At 37.3% G+C, this 24,112-nt stretch overlaps 1 protein-coding gene across 1 annotated transcript in view; it reads left to right on the plus strand.

Moving 5' to 3' along the window:
• SERPINC1 (serpin family C member 1) overlaps positions 1-17,081 on the plus strand; it is a 1,665,396-nt gene extending 1,648,315 nt beyond the window's left edge. Inside the window, exon 7 of the mRNA XM_044085991.1 lies at positions 16,674-17,081. Coding sequence (XP_043941926.1) covers positions 16,674-16,850 — 177 coding nt within the window. The 3' untranslated portion in view covers positions 16,851-17,081. The remainder of the gene's footprint in view (positions 1-16,673) is intronic.
• The last annotated feature ends 7,031 nt before the right edge of the window (positions 17,082-24,112 follow it).

Raw genomic sequence — 24,112 nt, forward strand, 5'->3', positions numbered from 1 at the left:
TATAACATTAATGCCTTTTCTTTATGAAACATTAAAATACTTGGCAAAAGTTATCACACTGTGACCAGATACTGTTAAAGGTTACCAGATACTTTTAATATTATAGTCTAGGAATATTCCATGGTAAATCTGGAAAACATTCTTTGACAAGTATATTTAGAAACTGGATTTATGCTTCAGAGTCAGTGCTAAGTGTACAGTTTTAAGAAGCTATGGTGCACTTAGCAGATTTTGTGATAGATTATTTCAGTGTGAAAGTGAGAGGAGTAGTGAAAGCATAGTGACAAATTAAATGAGTAAGCTGTGGAAAAAATACATGGTGAGTGACTAGGAAGATAGTCTGGAAATGTATTGAATGAATTTTACATATCTGAGATATTTTCTCAGTAAAGATTTGACACTATGATATCACAGCTGAGGTGTCATTTATTTGCTAGAAAGAAAATGTTGAACAGTAAATAGTTGTGATCAAGTAGAAGAACAAGTCAAACTGTTTGATTATTATCACAGACAGATAGAGGGAAAGAGCTGCACCCTCTGTCTGTCTGTCTATCTATCTGTCTATCTATCTGTCTATCTATCTATCTATCTATCTATCTATCTCTCCATATGAGGAACTATGAAACTAGGAACTACATATAGGTAGTAAACAAGTCTCCATTTACCCTGCGAAAAAAGTAAATAAATAACTTACCAATCTGTTGTCTTTTTAATATAGAATCACAGTGTTTGAGATGTAGGTCTGCTGACTCACCATTGTTTTGGCAGATTTTTGGACAGCTTAAATTTGATCAACTGGCACTCAAACATTTTGTATATAATGGACCAAACACCATAAATGGCTTAGTCATACATGATGACAAAGATAATATTCACAAAATAAAATACTACAGAGGTGTAAAGTCCAGTAAAGCCCAGCCAAAGAAAAGTGATAGCTTTGATCTACAGTGGGGAAGATTTTAATAAAACAGAATAATGTAGTGGAAGCAGACATGAAAACAAACACAGTATTTAAAAGCAGTTATCAAAGAAGTAGACTATTGTTGTAGGAAACAAGTACACAAATTAAAAAGAATGAATGAACTGCTCTAGTTTGTATGTGAAACACACAGGTAAAATTAAATGTTAAGAAAACACAGTATTTAGGGAGTATAAGAAATGGCATAAGGAAGAAGTGAATGCTAAGTTGAGTTTTATTTATTTATTAAGTTTATTAAAATAAAGTACTGGACTAATCCTTTTTCAACCAATTTTAGCCATTGTTCAGAAGATATAAAATGTACAGATGTGATAGTAAACATGAAAAGGAGCAATATACAGCTTACACTCATAGTTATTTTACGTATTTACATTGGCAAGGTATGTCAGACAATCTACTAGATGCAGTCAAGGCAAAGTTGTATTCAAACAGATAAATGTATTCAAGGGTAATTCACATTGATATGATGACGTTGACAGGAAATATGATATGAGAAGAACAAGGATATCCACAGTAATATTTAAAGTATACATAAAAAGTGTGATTGTTAATCTTCCTGCAAAATATGATAAGAATATTGTACAAGAGGTAGTAGGAAATTATAATTCTCCAGTTTTTCTTGATGCAACAAATATCATTATTATCCACCATCATATCTAAACAACAAGCAATGGAAAAATCTGTAGTCCTTGATCATCTACCTGTGTTTGTCATGGAACTTGTCAAAATTGGTGTAAAATAAAAATATCTTTTTGATTTTACTTCTAATGCCACCTTTGTTTAATATTCCTTATTATAACCTCTATCTTCAAACATCAATATTATAAATTCAACTTCCTTTTCAAAATCAAAATCATTAATAATCATTCTTGAGGCCCTTATAAATTGTCCTCTAGGGATGTTTTTCTTGATAAAAGATGGATGGTTACTATTGAAATGAAGATAGTGGTTGATAAAGGTATCTTTCCTATAAATATTACTACCAAATTTACTTTCCAAAATGTTCCAGTAAGTACAAACATCTAAGAAATTCACTTGTACCCCTAAGTCTCCCAATATAAATTGTAAAAAATCAGACTAAGTATTTAACTCATTTAAAAAAGCAGTAACTGTCTCTTTGTTTCCTTCCACAATAAAAAACAAATCATCTACAAACCTATAATAAAACACAATATTATATGATTTTATCATAGGTTCTAAAACTGCTTGTTTCCACCATCCTAATATAAGATTAGCAAACACCGGGGTTGCTGCTGACCCCATAGCCACTCCTCTAATCTGCTTATAAATTCTCTTATTAAACAGGTAAAAATTATTAGCTAACAATATATCAAAAATACTATAAACTAAACAAATATCTTCATGACTAAATGATCCTTCCTTCCTTCCTTAAACAATTCCTAATATAATCTATACCATGCTCGTGGAGAATGCAAGTGGTTCTCTGACTTATCAGTGTTGAGTTTTGAAGAGGACCCAGCTCCCTTATGACCCTGAATTAAATAAAGTATGTATCTGAAACTAAACGAATGAATGAAAAGCAATATTTATATTTTTTGTCACTGATGTGCAACAAATCCAGAGCACCATCCTTATTCTCATCCTTTCCTTTCCAAATCCTGCTTGTTTCCCTTCTCCAAAGGCATATATCACAAATGTTCATAGGGAATTACTAGGCCAAGGGCTTAAGGGCCTTTACAAGCCTAGCTATTATTATCTGAATTTTACCAAATATTTGATCCCTAAAGGCTAGAGGATGACTTAGGTTTGTGACTATGCCTTTGTGTATTTTATAGACTGTCCCTGTCCATGTGAGACCTGGATGCCACCCCTGGAGTGAATTCATGATTTCCCATCCATTGATCCAAACTGCGTTTGAAGGGGGTCAGGGAAGGGCTCTACTTTATGTGAATCGGAAGCTTGTTCCAGAGAAGGGGTAATCTTTGAAACACATTTGTCCCTCCAGCATGTTTTGTTCTTGTCACATAACAGGTTTAGATCCCTAGATCAGGTGACCCTTGTATAGTTTGTCTTGTGGATGAGTAACAGTTCTGTCAGGGCTGGATTTTCAAGTGCCTTGTAGGTTAGGCATAGATCACCAAACCCCAATGAACTCCGCACGTAAGACAGGTGCAACCGGCCAAAAAGCAAGCATCAAATCCAAAAAAAGGAGGCCAGCACCAAGAGTGATACCTAAGTTTATTGCAAAATAAGTTTTGCCTTCATCAGTGAATACCATTTTGATTATGTAACAGTCTTTATATACATCCAGCACTACGTCCCAATCAAGTAATTAAAGAGACAGTAATATCAAGAACATTAATAACAAAAACTGAAAACGCCTCTTTAGTATATGAATGGTCTAATTTGTGATTTTTTACTCTTATTATACCAATTATAAGTGGTCATTAAGACCAGGGAAAAAAAGAGCTGCCAGCCTAATAATCCACATCTTTTCTTTATCATTCAAAATACTGTGCCACTCTAACTTGTTCAGTCTGTCACCCACTATCTTGTCAATAATACAAAAATGAAATATTGCTGATTGGTGATCACATACATGTTTGTAAAGAGCATTGGTCATTTGTTTATTTCGAATATCACTTAGATGTTCAGACATTCTTATTCTAAACGGTCTAGATGTTTGCCCAACATAAAAGGATGAACAGGAGCAAACAGACCACCCAGTCTGTTCTGCAATTTGCAAAATGTTTAATCCTGTGGACCATTTGTGTATTTTTGCTAGAAAAATCCTTGGATTTTGGCATGTATCTACAAAAGGAGCAGTATCCACAAGAAAATGACCCAGCCAACATGTCCCCTGTAATCGTTAGTTGTTCCAAAGAGTGATTTCCACCCTTCAATTTGTAATGATTAAAATGAGACCTCAGTGTTTGTCCCCTACGATATGAAAACTTACATCTATCTGTAATGGTAATGTGTCCTGTCCATGAGCCATTTGGCTATGCAACTGGTGACTAAGAGATGTATGCCCAATTTTGTCAGTTTATCTATAATACCCAAGTGGGGAAGCCAGGTCAAGTTATTCACTGTTTTACCCTCATCCATGGCCCTAGTGACTTTCTCAATAAAAGTCCACCAGACTGAGCAGGCATGACCTGCCCTTGACAAAACCAAACTGGGCTGGGTCTAGTATTTGGAAGTTTCCTGTGTCATTATTTATCAGGTCCATGGGAATTCTTTCCATGGCCTTGCATATAGGACTAGTCAAACTTTAATTTCCTGGGTATGTTGATGATTCCCCTTTCATGCAAATGGATAGCTGTTACTGTCCTCCACTCCACAGGGACAAAGCCAGTCTGGGGGCTGTATTTAAATACACAAGTTCTGTTTCAAGCTATTCAACAGGTATCCTGGGATGTTGCCAGGACCCATTGAAGCTATGTTTTTAGCTTCAGAGAGGGAAGTGGTGACCTGTACTTTGGTGATAACTGGTAGAGGAATGGTGTATGGTATTTTTGGGGGGTAACCGAAGGTAATGGAGAGCTGAAATTTAGCTGAATTTATTGCCCAGCAGATTTGCTGTAACTACTGGCTGAGTGTAAGTGATGCCGTCCACAACTAATTCTGCACATAGTTGGGTGTTGCCCTTAAGACTGCAGACATAACTGAAAATGCCTTTTGATTATCTTAGCTTGGGAGGCCATTTTTGCCTCAAAATTTGCTTTTAAAGCCTTGACTAGTCCCCTGATTTGCTTGTTTGGACTAATCAGGGAGTTTTTACTCTGTTGTGCATGTTCTCTTGGACTTCTAGACAGGATTGTCTTTCTATTTTGTTTTACAACCTATTTATACCAAGAGGAACAACAGGGTGGCTTGTTTTTATAGTTTGTCCTAGGCTGATTTCAGTATGGCACTGCCATTTTTATGCAGTTGTTTATATGGCTGTACAGGGCTTTTGTGTATGCCTCTCCATAGGCTTATGTGTTTTTTGCTTATAGGGGAGTTTGGAAACTAGCTATGCTGTCACTTAATAAGAGGCAGTTTACTTTAGAAAAGTTCTTAAAGGTTTTTGGGTAGGGTGGGAATTCCAGTTTATATTTATTTCAAGAAAAACACTTTGTGATCTGACCTCTCCATTGAGGACATCACACTTGGGGGGGGGGGTGCAAACCTTACCCATACTTGTGAGTACCAGGTCTAGAATATTTGTGCCCCTAGTCGGAGTGCAGACTAGCAGCTCCAGGGATTTGAATTGACCAAGTCTAGAAATCTTTCAGCCTGCATGTTAGTGGTTATGCATGCTTCCCATTTATTGGAGGAGTAGTTGAAATCACCCATGAGTATGGCATTGGGTTGAATGGTAAGTGATTGTAGTAAATTCAGGTATAATGTATGGGTTTCCTGGTTCATGGTGGGGGACCTATAGCTAGCAAGGATATGGTAATGGATTTTCCTATGGTTAGTTGGGCATGGAGTATAGCTCAAGCACATCATATCATCTGACCAGTCTTGAGGTGTGCTTATCATTTATGTAGCTACACCTCAACCTTTCGTCCTTTCCTGTGCAGTGGGTAATCAACATGTGTGGAAGCCATTATAGCCTTGCACTGTTGGGGTACTTTCTGTGGCTTTGAACCATGTTTCAGTGACTGCACAGATGTCAGCATTCTCCAGGGTAAGGAGCATCCAGAAATGTAGTTTCTTGTTAAGACTAGTAGCATTGAGCAGTAATAACTTCAGCTTTTCCTGAGTATATTTTTCTATATAAGAAGGTTTGTCTGTTTGGCAATGCCTACAAAAGGCACTATAGGTTTGGATGTTTTGGCTAATTTCCAAAAGCCTAGTGATGACAGGTGAAGGCCATTCCTGGCAAAGCAGAATAGGCTGTCAGTCATATTCTCCCAGGCTGACAAATATTGGACCTCTTTGGACTGATACCAGTAGCTAAGATGATTATTAAAGTAAATAATTTTCTGTTGATATCATGGCATCATCCTTGGAGACAATAGAATGCTGTTCAATGATAGGCTCATACCTGTCTGTGACTCATATTCTTCAAGTTCAATTACTTCACTTCATATAGTTCAAGAAGGTACATCTCAGGCCATTTACACTCACATGAACCATACTAGTACTTAGACTTTTGTGACCTGTGTGCTTGAGTGATTTGGTGAATCCTGGCTCCTAACAGACAACTGTAACCTTCTCCTTATCCCACCTGGTGAGAGGGACATCAGTGTGTCTCACAATGGAGTCTGCTATGACCAAAAATATTGGGTTGTTTCATGTTACACCTTATGGGTTTGGTAGATGAAACACAATGAGGTGTTGTTTTATGGGTTTTGGTGGGAGTTGTCATTTTAGTGTATATGCATAGATTCTGAGGACTGTGTCTGAGAGGTCTTTGAAGTTTGGGTAAGTTACATATGAGCACCTCTGCATATGTGGGTCTATGTGTCTGGTAATTTATAAGTATGGTGAGTGTTGTATGTGAGTCGCTGCAAACCTGTCTGGCATTTTTTTGCATCTGCATGTGAGATTCTTGCTTCCAGTGACATTGTATTGCTACATCTCTCACATATTGTATTCATCTGTTTCAGAATTAAATGGTTGATAGTGTACATAAGGCAATTGCTACATTGCCTCTGCCTGCCCATCCATACCTCTCAACCTCTGAAATCTGGAAAAAAGCCATACATAAAAATGTGACAATACTGCTCTTACAAACTTAGAAAGTTGACAAAATAACAGGTTTTCCATTAGCATGAATTTTCTGAAGAGTTTGAAGTCTGAAACTCAAATGTCTGGAATTATTTTCTAACTTCAGTCTTTACTGATTTGCCACAAATTTGCCAGAAAACCACAATTTTATGAAACGCACCAAAAATTTGAGGCACAAATCTGGACATTCTGCAAAAATCTGTGCAGTTGAGAGGTATTACAGAGACAGCAGAAAAGTGCCTATCCATAGTGGCAGGTCCTTAATATGTGCTTTACAAGGGAAAAGAATGAGGGTATTTGTAACTGGTTGAGGGATGGGTACTTACATAGTGTAATCTAACCTATCTGGGGATGCTGTTCAGCATGCAAACCAGTTGTTCATTGAGCAGTGTGGGACTGTGGAAAATTTCAGAGGTAGTTTCTATAGGGAAAGTATAACTTCTAGTGACTGCATATATACACAGCACCACTAAACAATGCTGCACACACAGCAGTGAAGCTTATATACAGGCAGAAAAAGGCATGCCCACAGGCCAATCAATGCAATGAAAACTGTTAAGTATAAGTGCAAAATACTGCTTAATTTTGTTTTTCTTGCCAAGGATGGCTTTAGATGCAAGCAAAATCTCTCAAACTCTCTGATGTCATTGCCAAGCAATAAGTAGCTCTGGAGGCTTTGTATTAGTGAAGTACCTCTCAGGATTCACAGTAGCAAGTGATGATGGCCTTAACGTCCGTTACTGGTAACTAAATTTCATATATCTGCCCTGCAATCACACAGTGCAACTGTTACAAGTCATACAGCAGTTAAGTAAGGAAATAAACAAGTGCGATTACAAAGATAGGGAAATAACACTGATAACTGTAGTGCGCTCAGTACAAGTATACAAACTCAAACCTTACTAAAACCTTTCCTTATATAACTACTCAGGGTCAATGTGACAATATCCTGAAGCAAAATTAGATTGTGAGATTTCTTAGGTCATATGCAGGACATTCTGTAGTTGCATGTTTATTTATTTATTTATTTATTTATTTATTTTGCAAGGACAGCATAATATATGTACACATACCTCTTAATTGTCCCTGATTTTTGGCTCAACATTTTTCTTTTTTCTTCCTAATGCCTCCTAAAACTGACAGTTTACGGAGAAAAGATGGTGGATTACACTTTGTAATGACATATGTCAGTGTTTTGTGCATTGGCGGGGAAGGATAGGATGGTGACAGAAATTTGTATGAGCAGGAGCAGCGATTGCACATACAGCATAAATAAGGAAGAAACAGGGTTTATATTGTTCTTTAGGTATATGTAATACAAACAAATAGATTGGCAGGCAACAGCTGTGACTTGAATTAAACTATATTGCAAAGATCTCAGTCCCTTATGTAAAAGCACAAGGTTTTGCCAGTGGAAGACCAATCTGTATTCTGCAACTAGGCCCTTTGAAATATCCTACTGATTACTTGACTCTCCTGTCACATTGCTCCCCAGCCCAACATCCTATGTTTCCTTTTTTGACCAGCTTTTGCACCATCTTATTGTACTCCGGACTGATGTAACATCTACCTCCACAAATGTGCAGATGTAAACTAAGGGGGCTTCTGGTGTCATCACATGTTGGTAGCACACTTATGTCATAGCCTAAACGTCTGCATCCTTCTCTCTCTCTGTGAACTAGAATATACAATTTAATCTCTTTTGCAATTGCTAGTGCAAGTACTACAAACTTATTACTGATGCGTCTAGTGAGTTTCTAAAGAAACAACAAAGTAGGAGTTCATCCCTTAAGGCAGTTAATTAATGAAACTTGGAACGAGTGCTGTTCAATCTGCATTCCTGTCAGCCATTAACCTTATTCACGCCTGTTTCCCCTGTTAATCATTACAAACATGCCCACTTCTGAGCAGAACTGGGTGCAAGGTACTACACTAATGCAAAGTCACTCTGGATAACTTGAGCCAAGATTTTCACAACAGCAAGACTTATATACAAGCAGAAAAATGTAAGTTTTAAACTAGGTATGTCCAAAGTCCAATCAGGTAAGCACACAATAATTTCTCCACCAGCTATTTCCAGCTAAGATAGGTGAAATATAATTGAAGGGTAAGCGCTTTCGCGTGGTCACAGCCATCATAGGTGAAATCAGCCCTTTCCTGTCACATGAGTGCAGACTTTGACCCTCTTAATGTAAAATGACTGGTTTAGCACTCAATTGTTATGGAAACAAAACTAGATGCCTAAAATCATTAAAAACAGCAGATATAGATAAGGACTTCTACAGAGAAAGGATGAAAAAAAAAAATTTTTATCTTGCCTTGAATTATTGCACCTCCCAAATCTTCCTGCAGCAAAATAAGTACTCATTCCTAATTTTATTTTATTTATTTTTTATTCTTGTCTGGCTCATGGGAGCAGACATCCTAATTATTTTGCAAAGATAAGTTTGTCCCATAATGCACTATGAGAGCAGACTGATAAAAAGTAGACCGGCCATTCATTCTCAGACTACACTTACATTCACTTAGAAAGGAATACCTGAAAAAAACTGCCTAGTTTAAGAGTCTGCAGATCCTGTGTCATTGACCAGTCTGCACTGAGTTTTACAAATGTTCTTCTGCTGTACTACACACTCTGAAAGCAGCTTGTAAAACTGTCACATTACTGAGATAAAAAAGACTTTTACAAAGAACAGTTTTGCAAGTTTCAGTTCCTGGCCAATTTACTCCTCCCATCTCCCCTCCTTCAATGAGTTACAGTCTGACATTTCCAGCTTGGCTACAATCACCTAATTAGTCAACTGTGCATTATAATAGACAAACAAATCACAGCCTGTTGTGCCACTAAAACTGTTCCCTCATATCAATTAGCAATAAGTACACCTCAGTAGTCCTTCATAGCCTATGATATTGCCACTGCATAAAACATCATATGTCTCTTCACTTCTCTCTGGAATAAAATCCCAGTCCAGGTTAGGCAGAGTCCCTCATTGACTCTCTTCAAGAGAAATCTTGATGAGTGGATGGGAGATCGTAGGTTTACCCCGGGTATCACTTCTGTGTCACTGTTAGACAGAGGCACAGTATACTAACCTCGAAAAAGGGCATAGCAAAATTAATTTAAAATGGGTGGCGAAAGCCAAACACACTCTGGCTAGGCTTATAAATGCCATAGGGAAGATAGCCTAGTATGAACCTATGAACCTATGAACTTCTGAATAGCATTTCCCAGGAATTATTTCTATAAAAAAAGTACACACATCAGTCCAGAGTTTGTGCTAATATATCCATTTCTAAAAATATGCAAAGTAAAATATTCAATTTGAATTGCATGCTGGCTGCCCACTTGGTTATCTTTAAATAGCTATTCTGTTATAGCATAACCTAAACTATGGTATTTAATGCCAAGCTTTACAGAACAATGAAACAGTTCTTGGTTTCTTCTTAACAATGACCTCCCAAGCTTCTGATGTGACATAATACTTTCTGTTTCTATTGCTTTATATAGCTTGTCTTAATTGTATACCTGTAGTATATCTTTCATCCACTCAGAAACTGACTTATAGAGAAAGCTTACAAATCAGATACTTTGAAAATAGCAATACTACTGATTTAGTAAGCTCACAAAATAAGACTAGATGAATTAGCATTCATTTACTGAACAAAAAAGAAGTTGCTAATTGCAATGAATGTTGTTATTTGTTCATAAGAATCCGAGACCTTTTTTAAATAAGCATTATTGAGTGTAATGTCAGAGCAAAAGTATAAGCCAAAATTAGGGGCACTTGTGGGGTACACTGATAAGCGATCCAACACTCATCTGTTCTTCACTGCAACTTCCCCAAATCAAACAGGTATGTATATATTTCATGACACACGTATTGAAACAGTACCAGCAGCTGACACCATACTCCAAACAGGGCACTCAAACAACTTTACTCTTAATCCCTCCTTTTGACAATGTATAACATTCTCACCACACTTACAAAGGCACACTTCCACTCCTCCAAAGCCACACAACCACCCACATCCACAAAACATACCAGTCAACTATGAGGCATTTCCCACCTCTCTGCAAAACACTGCTGTAATGGTTTTGGCAAATGAAAATGATTCATGGATGTCACCTCAGGACTCCCATCCTGACCTATTGGAAAGTACATCCCCCTGAGATTTCATTAGATTGTTACTAAGCATGCTGATATCTGTGCCAGATGGAGTATAGGTTGTATCAGGAATGCAACCTTATATATCAACATTTAAAAAGATGACTTCCAGAACTGTAAATAACACATTTTTATTTTTTTGGAAGCTGATATAATTATATAGAAATGCACTATATATGTGCGAGACAGAGAGAGAGAGAGAGTGTGTGTGTGTGTGTGTGTGTGTGTGTGTGTGTGTGTGTGTGTGTGTGTGTGTGTGTGTGTGTAACTACCAGATATGCCACATGCACAGGATTATAACAGAATACTAAACTATTGACCAGGAGGTCATTTCAAGCCTGGGTCCCATAGAAATGTTAGTTAATACCCAAGATTGCACTTAGTAATGGCTGCCATGTCCAGGATGGTTGTGAGTACTTTTCCCAGTAAGAATTTATAGTGCCCCATCCACTCATCCAGGTTCCCCTTGAACAGTGTCATAGAGGTGCTCTGTTTCACATGAATAGGTAGCCTATTCCAAAGATGTAGCAGTTACTGGGAGATAAATCTGTCACGTCAGCATGTCCTATTTAAAACAGGCCAAATTTAGGTCCCTGGATTGGGTAGCCCTAGTCCCATTTGATTTATGGATATGCAGCAGGTTCATTAAGTTTAGGTCTGTGATTGCTCTGTAAGCCAGGCATAAGTCTCTCTTAAGAAGTCTGTATGATACAGAGTATAGTGACAGGGACTTTATTCAGTCTGTGTATGGCACATGCTGGAGTCCCTTGATGTTCTTTGTTAGAAACCTCTGTGGTCTCTCCAATTGCTGCAGATGCTTTGTATGGTACATGCCAAATGTGGCATTATACTCAATTATGGGCCAGATTAGTGCAGAGTAAAGAGGGGTTATAACCTCTTTTGCTCTTGAGGTGATGCTTTTACTAATCAAAAGTGCTTACATAGAAAGCCTTCCTTACTACAGCTGACACATGGTGGTCGAAGTTAAGGTCGCAGTCAACTTGTGATCCCAGGTCCCTTACCACTTCATGGGTACTTAAGGTATTGTTGTTGATTTTGATAGAGTAAAGGGGCATTGTTTGCACTGAACAGAATAATGACGCATTTCTTCGCATTCAGTTTGGGACCATGAAAAAGACACCAGCAGTCGGTTTGCGTAAGACCCTCCTGGGGTATACAGACAACATTTGGAGATTCAATTAGTGAGCCACAGTCTCTTAGTTTTGACCTGAACTTCTGAGAAGCCGACCCAGCACTGACCCCTGTGGCACCCCACTGATAACAGGTCTGTTAGTTGATGTGGAGTTACCCACTTTGATAGTGTGTGTCAGGTTTGTGAGTCAGTTGGCAAGCCATCTTACAATGAAGGGGTTTACATTCAGTTTGTTAATTTTATTGGTAATGCCTGAGTGTGGGATTGTGTCGAAAGCCTTTGCCAAGTTGAGGTATGCTGTGTGCACATATTTGCCCTCATTAATGGCTCTGGTCACATTTTTGAAAAAAATCATCCAGATTTAACAGGCAGGATCTGCCCTTGATAAAGCCAAATTGGGTAGGATCCAGGTTTGAGGTCACCTATGTCTTTATTAATGAGGTCCATAATGAAACGTTCCATGGCATTGCAGATGAGGCTGGTCAGGCTTATGGGTCTAATTCCCCGGGTCTGTTGCTAAGCCAACTTTGTGGAGGGGAATAACTGTTGCTGTTCTCCATTCCACAGGAACAAAGCCTGTTGTTAGACTATGATTGAAAAGGGTACTTAATGGTGATGCTAGTGCACTTACACAACAAATGTGTGAGTGTATGTGTGCGTGATTGGCTACTCACAAATGTTCATATATGTTGCATTTACTCTGCCCTTTTTGGGTCATGACTGAAAGTAGTCCATGATTGTCTCTGCATATCTATTGGTGGTATAATGTATGTTTTGAGGACTTAACAGAAAGCACATTGACATTGCGGCTTGGAATCTGTTATGAGAAATGCTTCAATGGTACACAATCCAAAGACTGCTAATTCATACAGTTTGATCCCTGAATCTGAAAGTGCATCTTCACTCTTGCCTTTACTCAGATATATTCACAGTAGGCATAGAGCTTTACTAGCAGTGTGTCTAGTTTACATTTCTGTTTAATAGATTAATGGATGCAGTCAAGGTCTGAAATGAATCCAGTTGAGAAAGTGAGGACTGGATCTTTATTGTTGTAGTTGATGTCTTTTAGCCTTAAGTTTCTGTGAGATCTAGCATATACAGAGGAAGAAAATCAGAATTTTCAAATTAAAAGTCATCATAGTTTTCCAGTAAAGACTGGATTACTGTTTCTTGATGGTGGAACCAGCTAGCTCTGGTGGGGGAGTTTAAACAGCTGTTCCCAACTGACAATGGATCAGACTAGAAGATTGACCAGTGCACTGATGCATTGGCAGCAGTATGTCAGGTATTGTACCAGCCTCAGTTGAAAAACTACAACTGAGTAATGGGATGAAGGTGACAGTTTACTGGTCAGTGCACATCATCATAATATGAGCTTTGGTGACAAAAAAGATGACATCATAGCAAAAAGTCATTTTTTTTCTGCAAGAGTGTTGGTCTTGCTTGTCATTACAGTGTGTAGGGCTTGGCTATCTAGAAGGATCTCAGGGAGTAGTCACTGAGTCATATCAGCTGAGGTTGTGTAGGTACTTTATGATAATTCCTCCTGGGCACCTCCCACAGGAAGAATACCATACACACAGCTCACTGGAGGAGGCCCCAGTGCAGACCTAGGATACAATGAAAGAATTATATCTGTCAACCTAAATGGAATCATATAGGAATCCCACAGCATGAGCTAGAGTGCATTTCCTGGGATAGGAAAGTCTGGTCTACCCTGCTCAGATTGCTAACATTAAATCCTCACCAGGACAAGCAGTTCAGAAATTGATGATAATGACAGTAAGAGAAAAACAAAAGTATGACTAACAGTGTTACACAGTAAGTAGCCTGTTTTTTTAGACAAAATACTGTATTATAAGAGAAGTAAATAATTGTAACAATCAAATGTAACTGAAATGTTGAAGCAGCCCCAGCAAATAGCAAGACATGTTTATTCTGTGGCTTAATGGAAAGCAGTCGAGATAGCACATGTGACAAGTTTTAATGTTTGATTATTACATGGCTCACTGGGCTGTGTCCAATTTTCAGTAGTGTCCTGAGGGAAAAAGCTCCTAGGTTAGCACAAATAAATGCAGTATGACATTTTAAAGGAAAGCTTGTATTATTTTGATAACCTAAGGTAACATTTTGCAGAGTCCAAGCAGCGAAAGGTGGAACATAGCTCAGTTAATATTTATTTGCAAGTACCATCTGAAGATATAGAATAGAATTGCTTATATTATGCAGTTTAACTGGGGTGAAAAAAAGACTGTCTATACATAATATGTGGAAGAATAAACACGATAAACACTGTAATGCTGACTTCATAGCGTTTCCCATATACAGTGATGCTGCTGTAGGAGTTCTGTGTTATTTACATATATAGAAATGTGTCTCATTTTAGCATGTTAGGTAGTGTAATCATTGGAATGAGGTGTGCAATCCAGAAATAAGCTAATGGTTAGTTATCAGATACATTTCACTTAGCAAGAAAACTGTGTAGCAATTTTTTAAAAGTTTGTAAACTTTGTGATATTGTTAATGGCAGAAGATAATTTATTTCATAACTGACCAGGATAATTATAAAAAACTGCATCACCCCAGAACTGACCAACATAATTATCAAAAATTGCATCGCCCCAGGATGTGTTCTTTCTGTTTGTCTTGATCAGTTCATTGTAAGATTACTGCAGGTTACAGGAGTGGTGGTATTACTGAATTAGATGTAGAGGAGGTGATTTGTTTTTGAGTGCAAGTACCTGTGATGTAAGGCCATTGCTGTTTAATAGAAATCAGTCATACTACTACTTTTAAATGATATGTGATTGCAGCTTCAAAGGCTTTTTGCAAATGTCATCTGCAGTCGCAAGTCTTTTCTTTAAAAGATGTCTAATTTATTTGCCAGCCACTCTGCAGAACTGATGTGTTGTACTTGCATATGTGTCTACCCCAAGATAATGAAAAGCTTGGATATCGTGTCTCATCTTGCCAAATGTTATTAATCTGTTGTATAAAATATACAGAATAAACTCCAAACTAACAATTCTAAACAGTTGTAAATCAACAAACTAAACTCTGAGATAAGCTACATTATAAACTAAGCAGATCTTAATATGTTGAAGAGTATGCAGTTGATTAAAAATGCTAAAATAATCTTAAGATAAAATATACCTTAACTATATTTCAAAATTATGTATATAAACTATTGGTCAAAGTTAAAGTTTTCAGCCTACAGACATAATTCAATTGAAATTATCTAGTCTGGCTTAGCTCTGTGATGTAGGGGTACGTAGATTTTACTGCAACTCAGGCAACTTAGGTTCAATTAGTGGCCTCAGTACTGGAGGAGCCACACAGGGAAGTGAAGAAGCAACATGGCTGCCATCTTTACAGGTACTAGTTTTAACAGTCTGTCTGTTGTATGTTATTCAGTATGAGTGGTCGAGTCTAGTTTTAAAAGTTTACAGATTGTTATACAGTTTGCCATGTCTGATGAATCTGATGAATAGTTTGCCTTGGATCTTGATGAAGAACAAGTGACTCAGATTCCAAAGAGATATCTTATGTGCAATAGACATCAACATATTAAAGTATATATTTTGTACATGCTGCCTACCACAATATTGGCAAGTGCTGTTTTCAAATTATATATATATTACTGCTTATGGTATACGTATGGCATGCAGGGATTTCCAGGAAGAGGTGAAGAGACTTTGCTTCCAGTATATAAATTTACATTAACACATATCATAGAATATTCTGGGTCTTTTAAATAATCCCATTGGAAGAAACTTAACCATGTGCAAAAAATGTTGACAAAACAATTAGATTAGATACCATTCGTATAGATAGGAATCTTTTTCATTGTTCTCCATTTGGTGCAGGTTATTATGACATTATCGAATTCTGACCTATGATCGTTTTATGAATGATACTTTAGCTGCAACATTAGTTATTAGTTTCTAAAACATAATAATGCTACAAGAAACAGCAGCTTACTGGTATATTTATCCCAATCTAGCTCACTACATCAGAGCTTTTTCTTTCACTTCAGGGCTGATAGACTGTGGCATAACTTTCCTGTGTATGTAAGAAGTGCTAAGAGTACAATGCTTTTTTAAGAAGTCCATAGACAAATGGTTGAAGAATAGAATTTTTGAGCCAGTGTTAGCAAATTGTTAAATTGCCCCAGTGGGCTTTGAGTTTGCAATCCATACCATTGAAATTGTACATCTGCTTCTCTCTACAATATTTCACCTGGTGTAATAGATGTTTATATTTTATTTATGCAAATCTTTTGACTGTTATAAATATCCATACATCATCTCATAAGATGCACAGCTACAAAATAAAATTCACTGATGCATATAATACCTGTGATCTTTTGCACTATTTAGAATTTGCACACTGAAATGTTTTTCTCTTAATGTGAATGATGCAACAAATTCCAGACTGGCAAGCATCTTAAATATGCAATTACTTCATGGATTTTCCTAGTTTATAACACTGAAATATTATACATAGAGATCTGATTGTGAAGCCATATCTAAATGTGTGCAATGGTATGCTCAAAATATCTGTAGTTTGCATCATGTTGCATATCCAAGCTGTTTTTAAGACGCTATTTGAATCTTTCCACCTACCTACTTAAATAAAAATAAATAAATGAGTACACGAATAGATAAATGTATTCCTTGTATGTTGACAGGTAAATGAAGAAGGGAGTGAAGCAGCTGCAGTGACAGCACTGATATTTACAGGTCGGTCTCTCAACATTAACCGTGAAATCTTCAATGCCAACAGATCCTTTATTCTGCTAATCCTGGAGAGCAGAATCCGCTCTATTATCTTCATGGGGCGTATCTCCAACCCTTGTTCTCAATAACTAGACAAAAAGAGTAATAAATGTCTTTCCATTCATCTCTTGCTAACTGCAATACACAGGAAAAGATGAATATGATTTGCTATCAGAACTGATAACTGCTATGAAAGTTTGTACTTGACAAATTTTAACCTGTGAGCATTAAATTCTAATACTGACCTTTACAATGTATAAGAGATGACTAGAATGTTCAGTACACAATTTCTTCCATTAAAGAGTACATGATAAACTGAACCAGGTGCAGCACAATTGCTTAGTTTCAAAGAGTGTCTCCATAATGCTTTTTATTTTTATCTAAATTTGTACTACACCATTAGGTTACTGCTCCCGTTTAACTGGTTAGAATCCAGCATTTTTAGAAACTCTTGGTTTAAAATCTTCTTCTAGATTTTCAAAAAAAATTAGTTTGATGATCTACTTGTTTTTGAAGGTATTTATGAAAATTTACAAGGTGTATCATTGCTTGTAGAGATAAATTATATCTATCAAGACTGGAAGGTCTAGGCCTGTTTTCAATCATCTACAGGTATCTGAGGGGTAAACTTTGTTTAGCCATCAGGTTCTCTGGAGTGAAGACTATCAATCACTACAAAATATTGAATTGTTGAATGCAAGCATATAAACCAGAGGTGCATATTTCCTTACAGAACTGAGGAGTCAAGAACAATCTTATGAGCAAACTATTTAATGCATTCATTGATAGGACTTGAAACAGCATTCCTTTACACTTTTGACAGTTTTCTTCTTTGAAGATATTTAAAAAAACAATTTGATACCGGGTTTGGTCCCAGGGTATATACATTAATTGAGGAATCTGCATTCGGAATGTCCTTTGGCCTTTACACAGGAATTAATGAGCAATGGATCTATTAAACTGAACTACGTATTTAAGATACACTGCAAAATGCAAGGAAATGAGCAACACATAATTCGGAAAGAACCACACACTACTAAAGCACCAAGGTAATCTGCTAGCATGCACTGAGAAGATAGCTGGCTTACAGTACATACACAATGACCTAAAGAACATGAAGAACCACATTTCACAGATGATTGAATCTGCAATATTTTTAATTTATAGAGTTGTAGTACCATGAATGAGTATACAGTGAAACATAAGATGCTGTCGATGTGTCTTACAGGCACACAGGTTAGTGGACCACTGTCTAATTGTGCAGCACTTAGTTTGGTAATAGTTTGGTAATGATGACACATTTGAAAATGCTGTCTATCATAGCAGAGATATCATTTTGGAACATAGTTGATGCATTTGTTCATTAAAATAAGTTTAACATGCAGTAATCCTGGTGGTTAATTATGTATGGAGCAAGGGTACTAAGGTCAGTGTCCCTGAATTCAGGTGCATGTAGGTAGTCTGTCTCTCACAAAATAATATTTGATCACCAGTCTTATGGGTGCTAAGAAATCAAACCAATGGCCTGCACTATGGACAAATGGAATTGCTGCTCTTTGCTGTAAACAGCCATATGAGGTACTGAGCTGCAACACTTTGTTTTTTGTCCTCCTGAATGGATCTGCATCTCTTGAAGGCATCAGGTTGTCTCCTTCTTCCAGAGATTCTTTCTGGTTTAGGAAGCTCATTTGCAGTCATGTATTGTCTATTAACTCAATAAACTGGTCTACACTTGTAGGTCTCCCTTGGCCAACCTGCTGAGAGATGGCAAAGGAAGACTGTTTAAGCAATGAAAAATAGGCTGGAAATGAATAGAGAAAGCTAAACACAATAAATAGTCACACTGAAAAAGCAAATTAAGCCAGAGTGAGGATTGCAGTACACTTTTGTAGGGTGGATAGTACTCTGTCTACCTGTAGAGCTTCAGCCTCCCAGCTTTTCCCCTCTTGGAGAAAATCCAGTTTTCAGGCGTATTTTTCTCTATGTAAAATAGGTTGGAAATGCATAGAGAATGCTAAAAAAAATAAATGGTCATACTGAAAGAGATAGATGTGCCACAGCCGGAATTGCAGTACCCTTTTCTAGGGAGTCTAGGACTCTGTCTGCCTGGGGAGTTTCAGTCTCCTAGCTGTTTCCTTTTTGGAGAAAGTCCAGTTTTCAGGCGTATTTTTCTCTATGTACAAATAGGCTGGAAAAGCATAGAGAAAGCTAAAAACAATAAACAGTCATATTGAAATAGCAAGATATGTCAGAGCCAGTACTGAAGCACCCTTCTGTAAAGTGGATAGTACTCTGTCTACCTGTAGAGTTTCAGCCTCCTAGCTTTTCCCCTCTTGGAGAAAATCCAGTTTCCAGGCTATTTTTTCTATGTAAAAATAGGCTGGAAATGCATAAAGACAGATATAAAAAGAAAGGTCATACTGAAAGAGCAAGATGTGTCAGAGCCAGGATTGCAGTACCTTTTTGTAGAGTGGATAGTACTCTGTCTGCCTGTAGAGTTTCAGCCTCCTAGCTTTTTCCCTCTTGGAGAAAAGCCAGTTTTCAAGCATATTTTTCTCTATGTAAAAACCTGGAAATGCATAGAAAAAGTTAAAAACAATAAATGGTCATACTGAAAGAGCAAGACATGCCAGAGTGAGGATTGCAGTACCATTTTATAGGGTGGATAGTACTCTGCCTACCTGTAAAGTTTCAGCCTATAATATTTTCCCATCTTGGAGAAAATCTAGTTTTCAGGCGTATTTTCTCTATGTAAAAATAGGCTGGAAATGTACTGAGAAAGCTAAAAATAATAAACGGTCATACTGAAAGAGCAAGATATGGTAGAGCTAGGAGCATACCTCTCAACCTCTTAGAGCATAAAATCTGGAGAAAGCCTAAAATGATAGGAGGACAAATAATGACAGATTTTAAATATTGCTCATACAAAGATAGAAATTTGATAGAACAATAGGTTCTGCATTAGCATGAATTTTTTGAAGGATGTGGAGTCTTAAACTCAAATTTTTGTCATCATTTAATTACTTCAATCCTCAGCTATTTGCCAGACAAGTACAGATTTTAGGAGGCGCACACACAAAATATGAGGCAAAAATCTGGACATTCTGCAAAAATCTGTACATTTGAGAGGTATGGCCAGGATAGTAGTACTCTTATGTAGAGTGGATAGTACTCTGTCTAACTGTAGAGTTTCAGCCTCTTAGCTTTTCCTCTCTTGGAGGAAATCCAGTTTTCAAGTGTATTTTTCTCTATTTCAAAATGGCTGAAAATGCAGAGAGAAAGCTAAAAAAATTACACAGTCATACTGAAAGAGCAAGAAATGTCAGAGCTAGGATTGCAGTACCTTTTTGTAGGGTGGATAGTACTCTGTCTACTAGTAGAGTTTCAGCCTCTTAGCTTTTGCCCTCTTGGAGAAACTCCGATTTTCAGGCATATTTTCTCTATGTAAAAATAGACTGGAAATGCTTTGAGAAAACTAAAAATAATAAACGGTCATACTGAAATAGGAAGATATGGCAGAGCCGGGATTGCAGGACTCTTTTGTAGGGTGGAAAGTACTCTGTCAACCTGTAGATTTTCAGCTTCTTAGCTTTTCCCCTCTTGGAGAAAATCCACTTTTCAGGCAAATTTTTCTATATGCAAAAATAGGCTGGAAATGCATAGAGAAGGCTAAAAAAATTAACGGTCATACTGAAAGAGCAAGATGTGCCACAGCCAGGATTTCAGTAGACCTTTGTAGGGTGGATAGTACTCTGTCTACCTGTAGAGCTTCAGCCTCCTAGCTTTTCCCCTCTTGGAGAAAATCCAGTTTTCAGGCGTATTTTTCTCTATGTAAAATAGGTTGGAAATACATAGAGAATGCTAAAAAAAATAAATGGTCATACTGAAAGAGCAAGATGTGCCACAGCCAGGAATGCAGTACCCTTTTCTAGGGAGTATAGGACTCTGTCTGCCTGGGGAGTTTCAGCCTCCTAGCTTTTCCCTTTTTGGAGAAAATCCAGTTTTCAGGCGTAGTTTTCTCTATGTAAAAATAGGCTGGATATGCATAGAGAAAGCTAAAAACAATAAACAATCATACTGAAATAGCAAGATATGTCAGAGCCAGGATTGCAGTACCCTTATGTAAAGTGGATAGTACTCTGTCTACCTGCAGAGTGTCAGCCTCCTTACTTTTCCCCGCTTGGAGAAAATCCAGTTTTCAGGCATATTTTTCTCTATGTAAAAATAGGCTGGAAATGCATAAAGACGGATATAAAAAAGAAAGATCATACTGAAAGAGCAAAATGTGTCAGAGCCAGGATTGCAGTACCTTTTTGTAGAGTGGATAGTACTCTGTCTGCCTGTAGAGTTTCAGCCTCCTAGCTTTTTCCCTCTTGGAGAAAAGCCAGTTTTCAAGCATATTTTTCTCTATGCAAAAGCCTGGAAATGCATAGAAAAAGCTAAAAACAATAAATGGTCATACTGAAAGAGCAAGACATGCCAGAGTGAGGATTGCAGTACCATTTTATAGGGTGGATAGTACTCTGCCTACCTGTAAAGTTTCAGCCTACAATATTTTCCCATCTTGGAGAAAATCTAGTTTTCATGCATATTTTCTCTATGTAAAAATAGGCTGGAAATGCACTGAGAAAGCTAAAAATAATAAACGGTCATACTGAAAGAGCAAGATATGGTAGAGCTAGGGGCATACCTCTCAACCTCTTAGAGCATAAAATCTGGAGAAAGCCTAAAATGATAGGAGGACAAATAATGACAGATTTTAAATATTGCTCATACAAAGATAGAAATTTGATAGAACAATAGGTTCTGCATTAGCATGAATTTTTTGAAGGATGTGGAGTCTTAAACTCAAATGTTTGTCATTATTTAATTACTTCAATCCTCAGCTATTTGCCAGACAAGTACAGATTTTAGGAGGCACACACCAAAAATATGAGGCAAAAATCTGGACATTCTGCAAAAATCTGTACATTTGAGAGGTATGGCCAGGATAGCAGTACCCTTATGTAGGGTGGATAGTACTCTGTCTAACTGTAGAGTTTCAGCCTCTTAGCTTTTCCCTTCTTGGAGGAAATCCAGTTTTCAAGTGTATTTTTTTTCTATTTAGAAATGGCTGAAAATGCAGAGAGAAAGCTAAAAAAATTACACTGTCATACTGAAAGAGCAAGAAATGCCAAAGCTAGGATTGCAGTACCTTTTTGTAGGGTGGATAGTACTCTGTCTACTAGTAGAGTTTCGGCCTCTTAGCTTTTGCCCTCTTGGAGAAACTCCGATTTTCAAGCATATTTTCTCTATGTAAAAATAGACTGGAAATGCTTTGAGAAAGCTAAAAATAATAAACGGTCATATTGAAATAGGAAGATATGGCAGAGCCGGGATTGCAGGACTCTTTTGCAGGGTGGAAAGTTCTCTGTCAACCTGTAGATTTTCAGCTTCCTAGCTTTTCCTCTCTTGGAGAAAATCCAGTTTTAAGGCATATTTTTTTCTATGTAAAAATAGGTTGGAAATACATAGGGACGGCAAAAACAATAAATGGTCATACTGAAAGAGCAAGATATGCCAGAGCCAGGATCATATATCTCAACCTCTTAGAGCAAAAAATCTGGAGAAAGTCATAAATGATGGGGGGATAAATAATGCTCATACAAAGATTGAATGTTGATAGAACAATAAGTTATCCATTACCATGAATTTTCAGAAGGATGTGGAGTCTTGAACACAAATGTTTGTCATTATTTAATGACTTAAATTATCAGCTATTTGCCATAAAAGTACAGATTTCAGGAGGAACACACCAAAAATATGAGGCCAAAATCTGGACATTCTGCAAAAAATCTATACATTTGAGAGGTATGACCAGGATTGCAGTACAATTATGTAGGGTGGATAGTACTCTTTTTATCTGTAGAGTTTCAGCCTCTTAGCTTTTCCCCTCTTGGAGAAAACCAGTTTTCAGGCATGTTTTTCTCTAAGTAAAAATAGGCTGTAAATGCATAGAGAAGGCTAAAAACAATAAACGGTAATACTGAAAAAGCAAGATGTGCGAGAGCCAGGATTGCAGTACCCCTCCATAGGGTGTACAGTACTCTGTCTACCTGTTGAGTTCAGCCACCTTGCTTTCCGTCTTAGAGAAACTCCAGTTTTCAGGCATATTTTTCTCTAGATAAAAATAGGCTGGAAATGCATAGAGAAAGCTAAAAACAATAAACTGTCATACTAAAAGAGCAAGACATGCCATAGCCATGACTGAAGTACCATTTTGTAGGGTGGAAAGTACTCTGTATACCTGTAAAGTTTCAGACTCTTAGCTTTTCTCCTCTTGGAGGAAATCCAGTTTTCAGGCATATTTTTCTCTATTTAAAAATAGGCTGGAAATGCATAGAGAAAGCTAATAAAATACACGGTCATACTAAAAGAGCAAGATATGCCAGAGCCAGGATTGCAGTACCCTTTTCTAGGGTGAACAATACTCTATCCACCTGTAGAGTTTTAGCATCTTAGCTTTTGCCCTCTTTGAAAAAATTTGAATTTCAGGAATATTTTCTCCATGTACAAATAGAGTGGAAATGCATAGAGAAGGTTAAAACATAAAATGGTCATACTGAAAGAGCAAAATCTGCCAGAACCAAAATTGCAGTACCCTTTTGTAGGGTATATAGTGCTCTGTCTATCTGTAGAGTTTCAGCCTCCTAGCTTTTCCCCTCTTGGAGAAAATCCACATTTCAGGCATATTTTTCTCTATGTAAAAATAGAATGGAAATGCATAGGGAAGGCAAAAACAATAAACAGTCATGTTGAAAAAGCAAGACATGCCAGAGCCAGGATCATACCTTTCAACCTGTTAGAGCAAAAAATCTGGAGAAAGCCTAAAATGATGAGGGGACAAAATATGACAGATTTTAAATATTGCTTTTACAAACATAGAAAGTTGATAGAACAATAGGTTTTGCATTTGCATGAATTTTCAGAAGGATTTGGAGTTTTAAACTCAAATGTTTGTCATTAGTTAGTGACTTCAATTCTCAGCTATTTGCCAGAAAAGTAGAGGTTTTAGGAGAAACACACCAAAAATGTGAGGCAAAAATCTGGACATTCTACAAAAATCTGTACATTTCAAAGGTATGGACAGGATTGCCGGACCCTTATATAAGGTGGATATGACTCTGTCTACCTGTAGAGCATCAGCCTCCTAGATTTTCACCTCTTGAAGGGAATCCAGTTTTCAGATGTATTTTTCTCTATGTAAAAATAGGCTGGAAATGCATACGGAAAGCTAAAAAAAAATGGTCAAACTGAAACTGCAAGTTTTGCCAGAGTGCGGATTACAGTACACATTTATAGTGTGGATAGT

Source organism: Protopterus annectens, chromosome 10.part0, assembly GCF_019279795.1.
Source record: "Protopterus annectens isolate FY-2018-M chromosome 10.part0, PAN1.0, whole genome shotgun sequence".
NCBI lineage: Eukaryota > Metazoa > Chordata > Ceratodontiformes > Protopteridae > Protopterus > Protopterus annectens.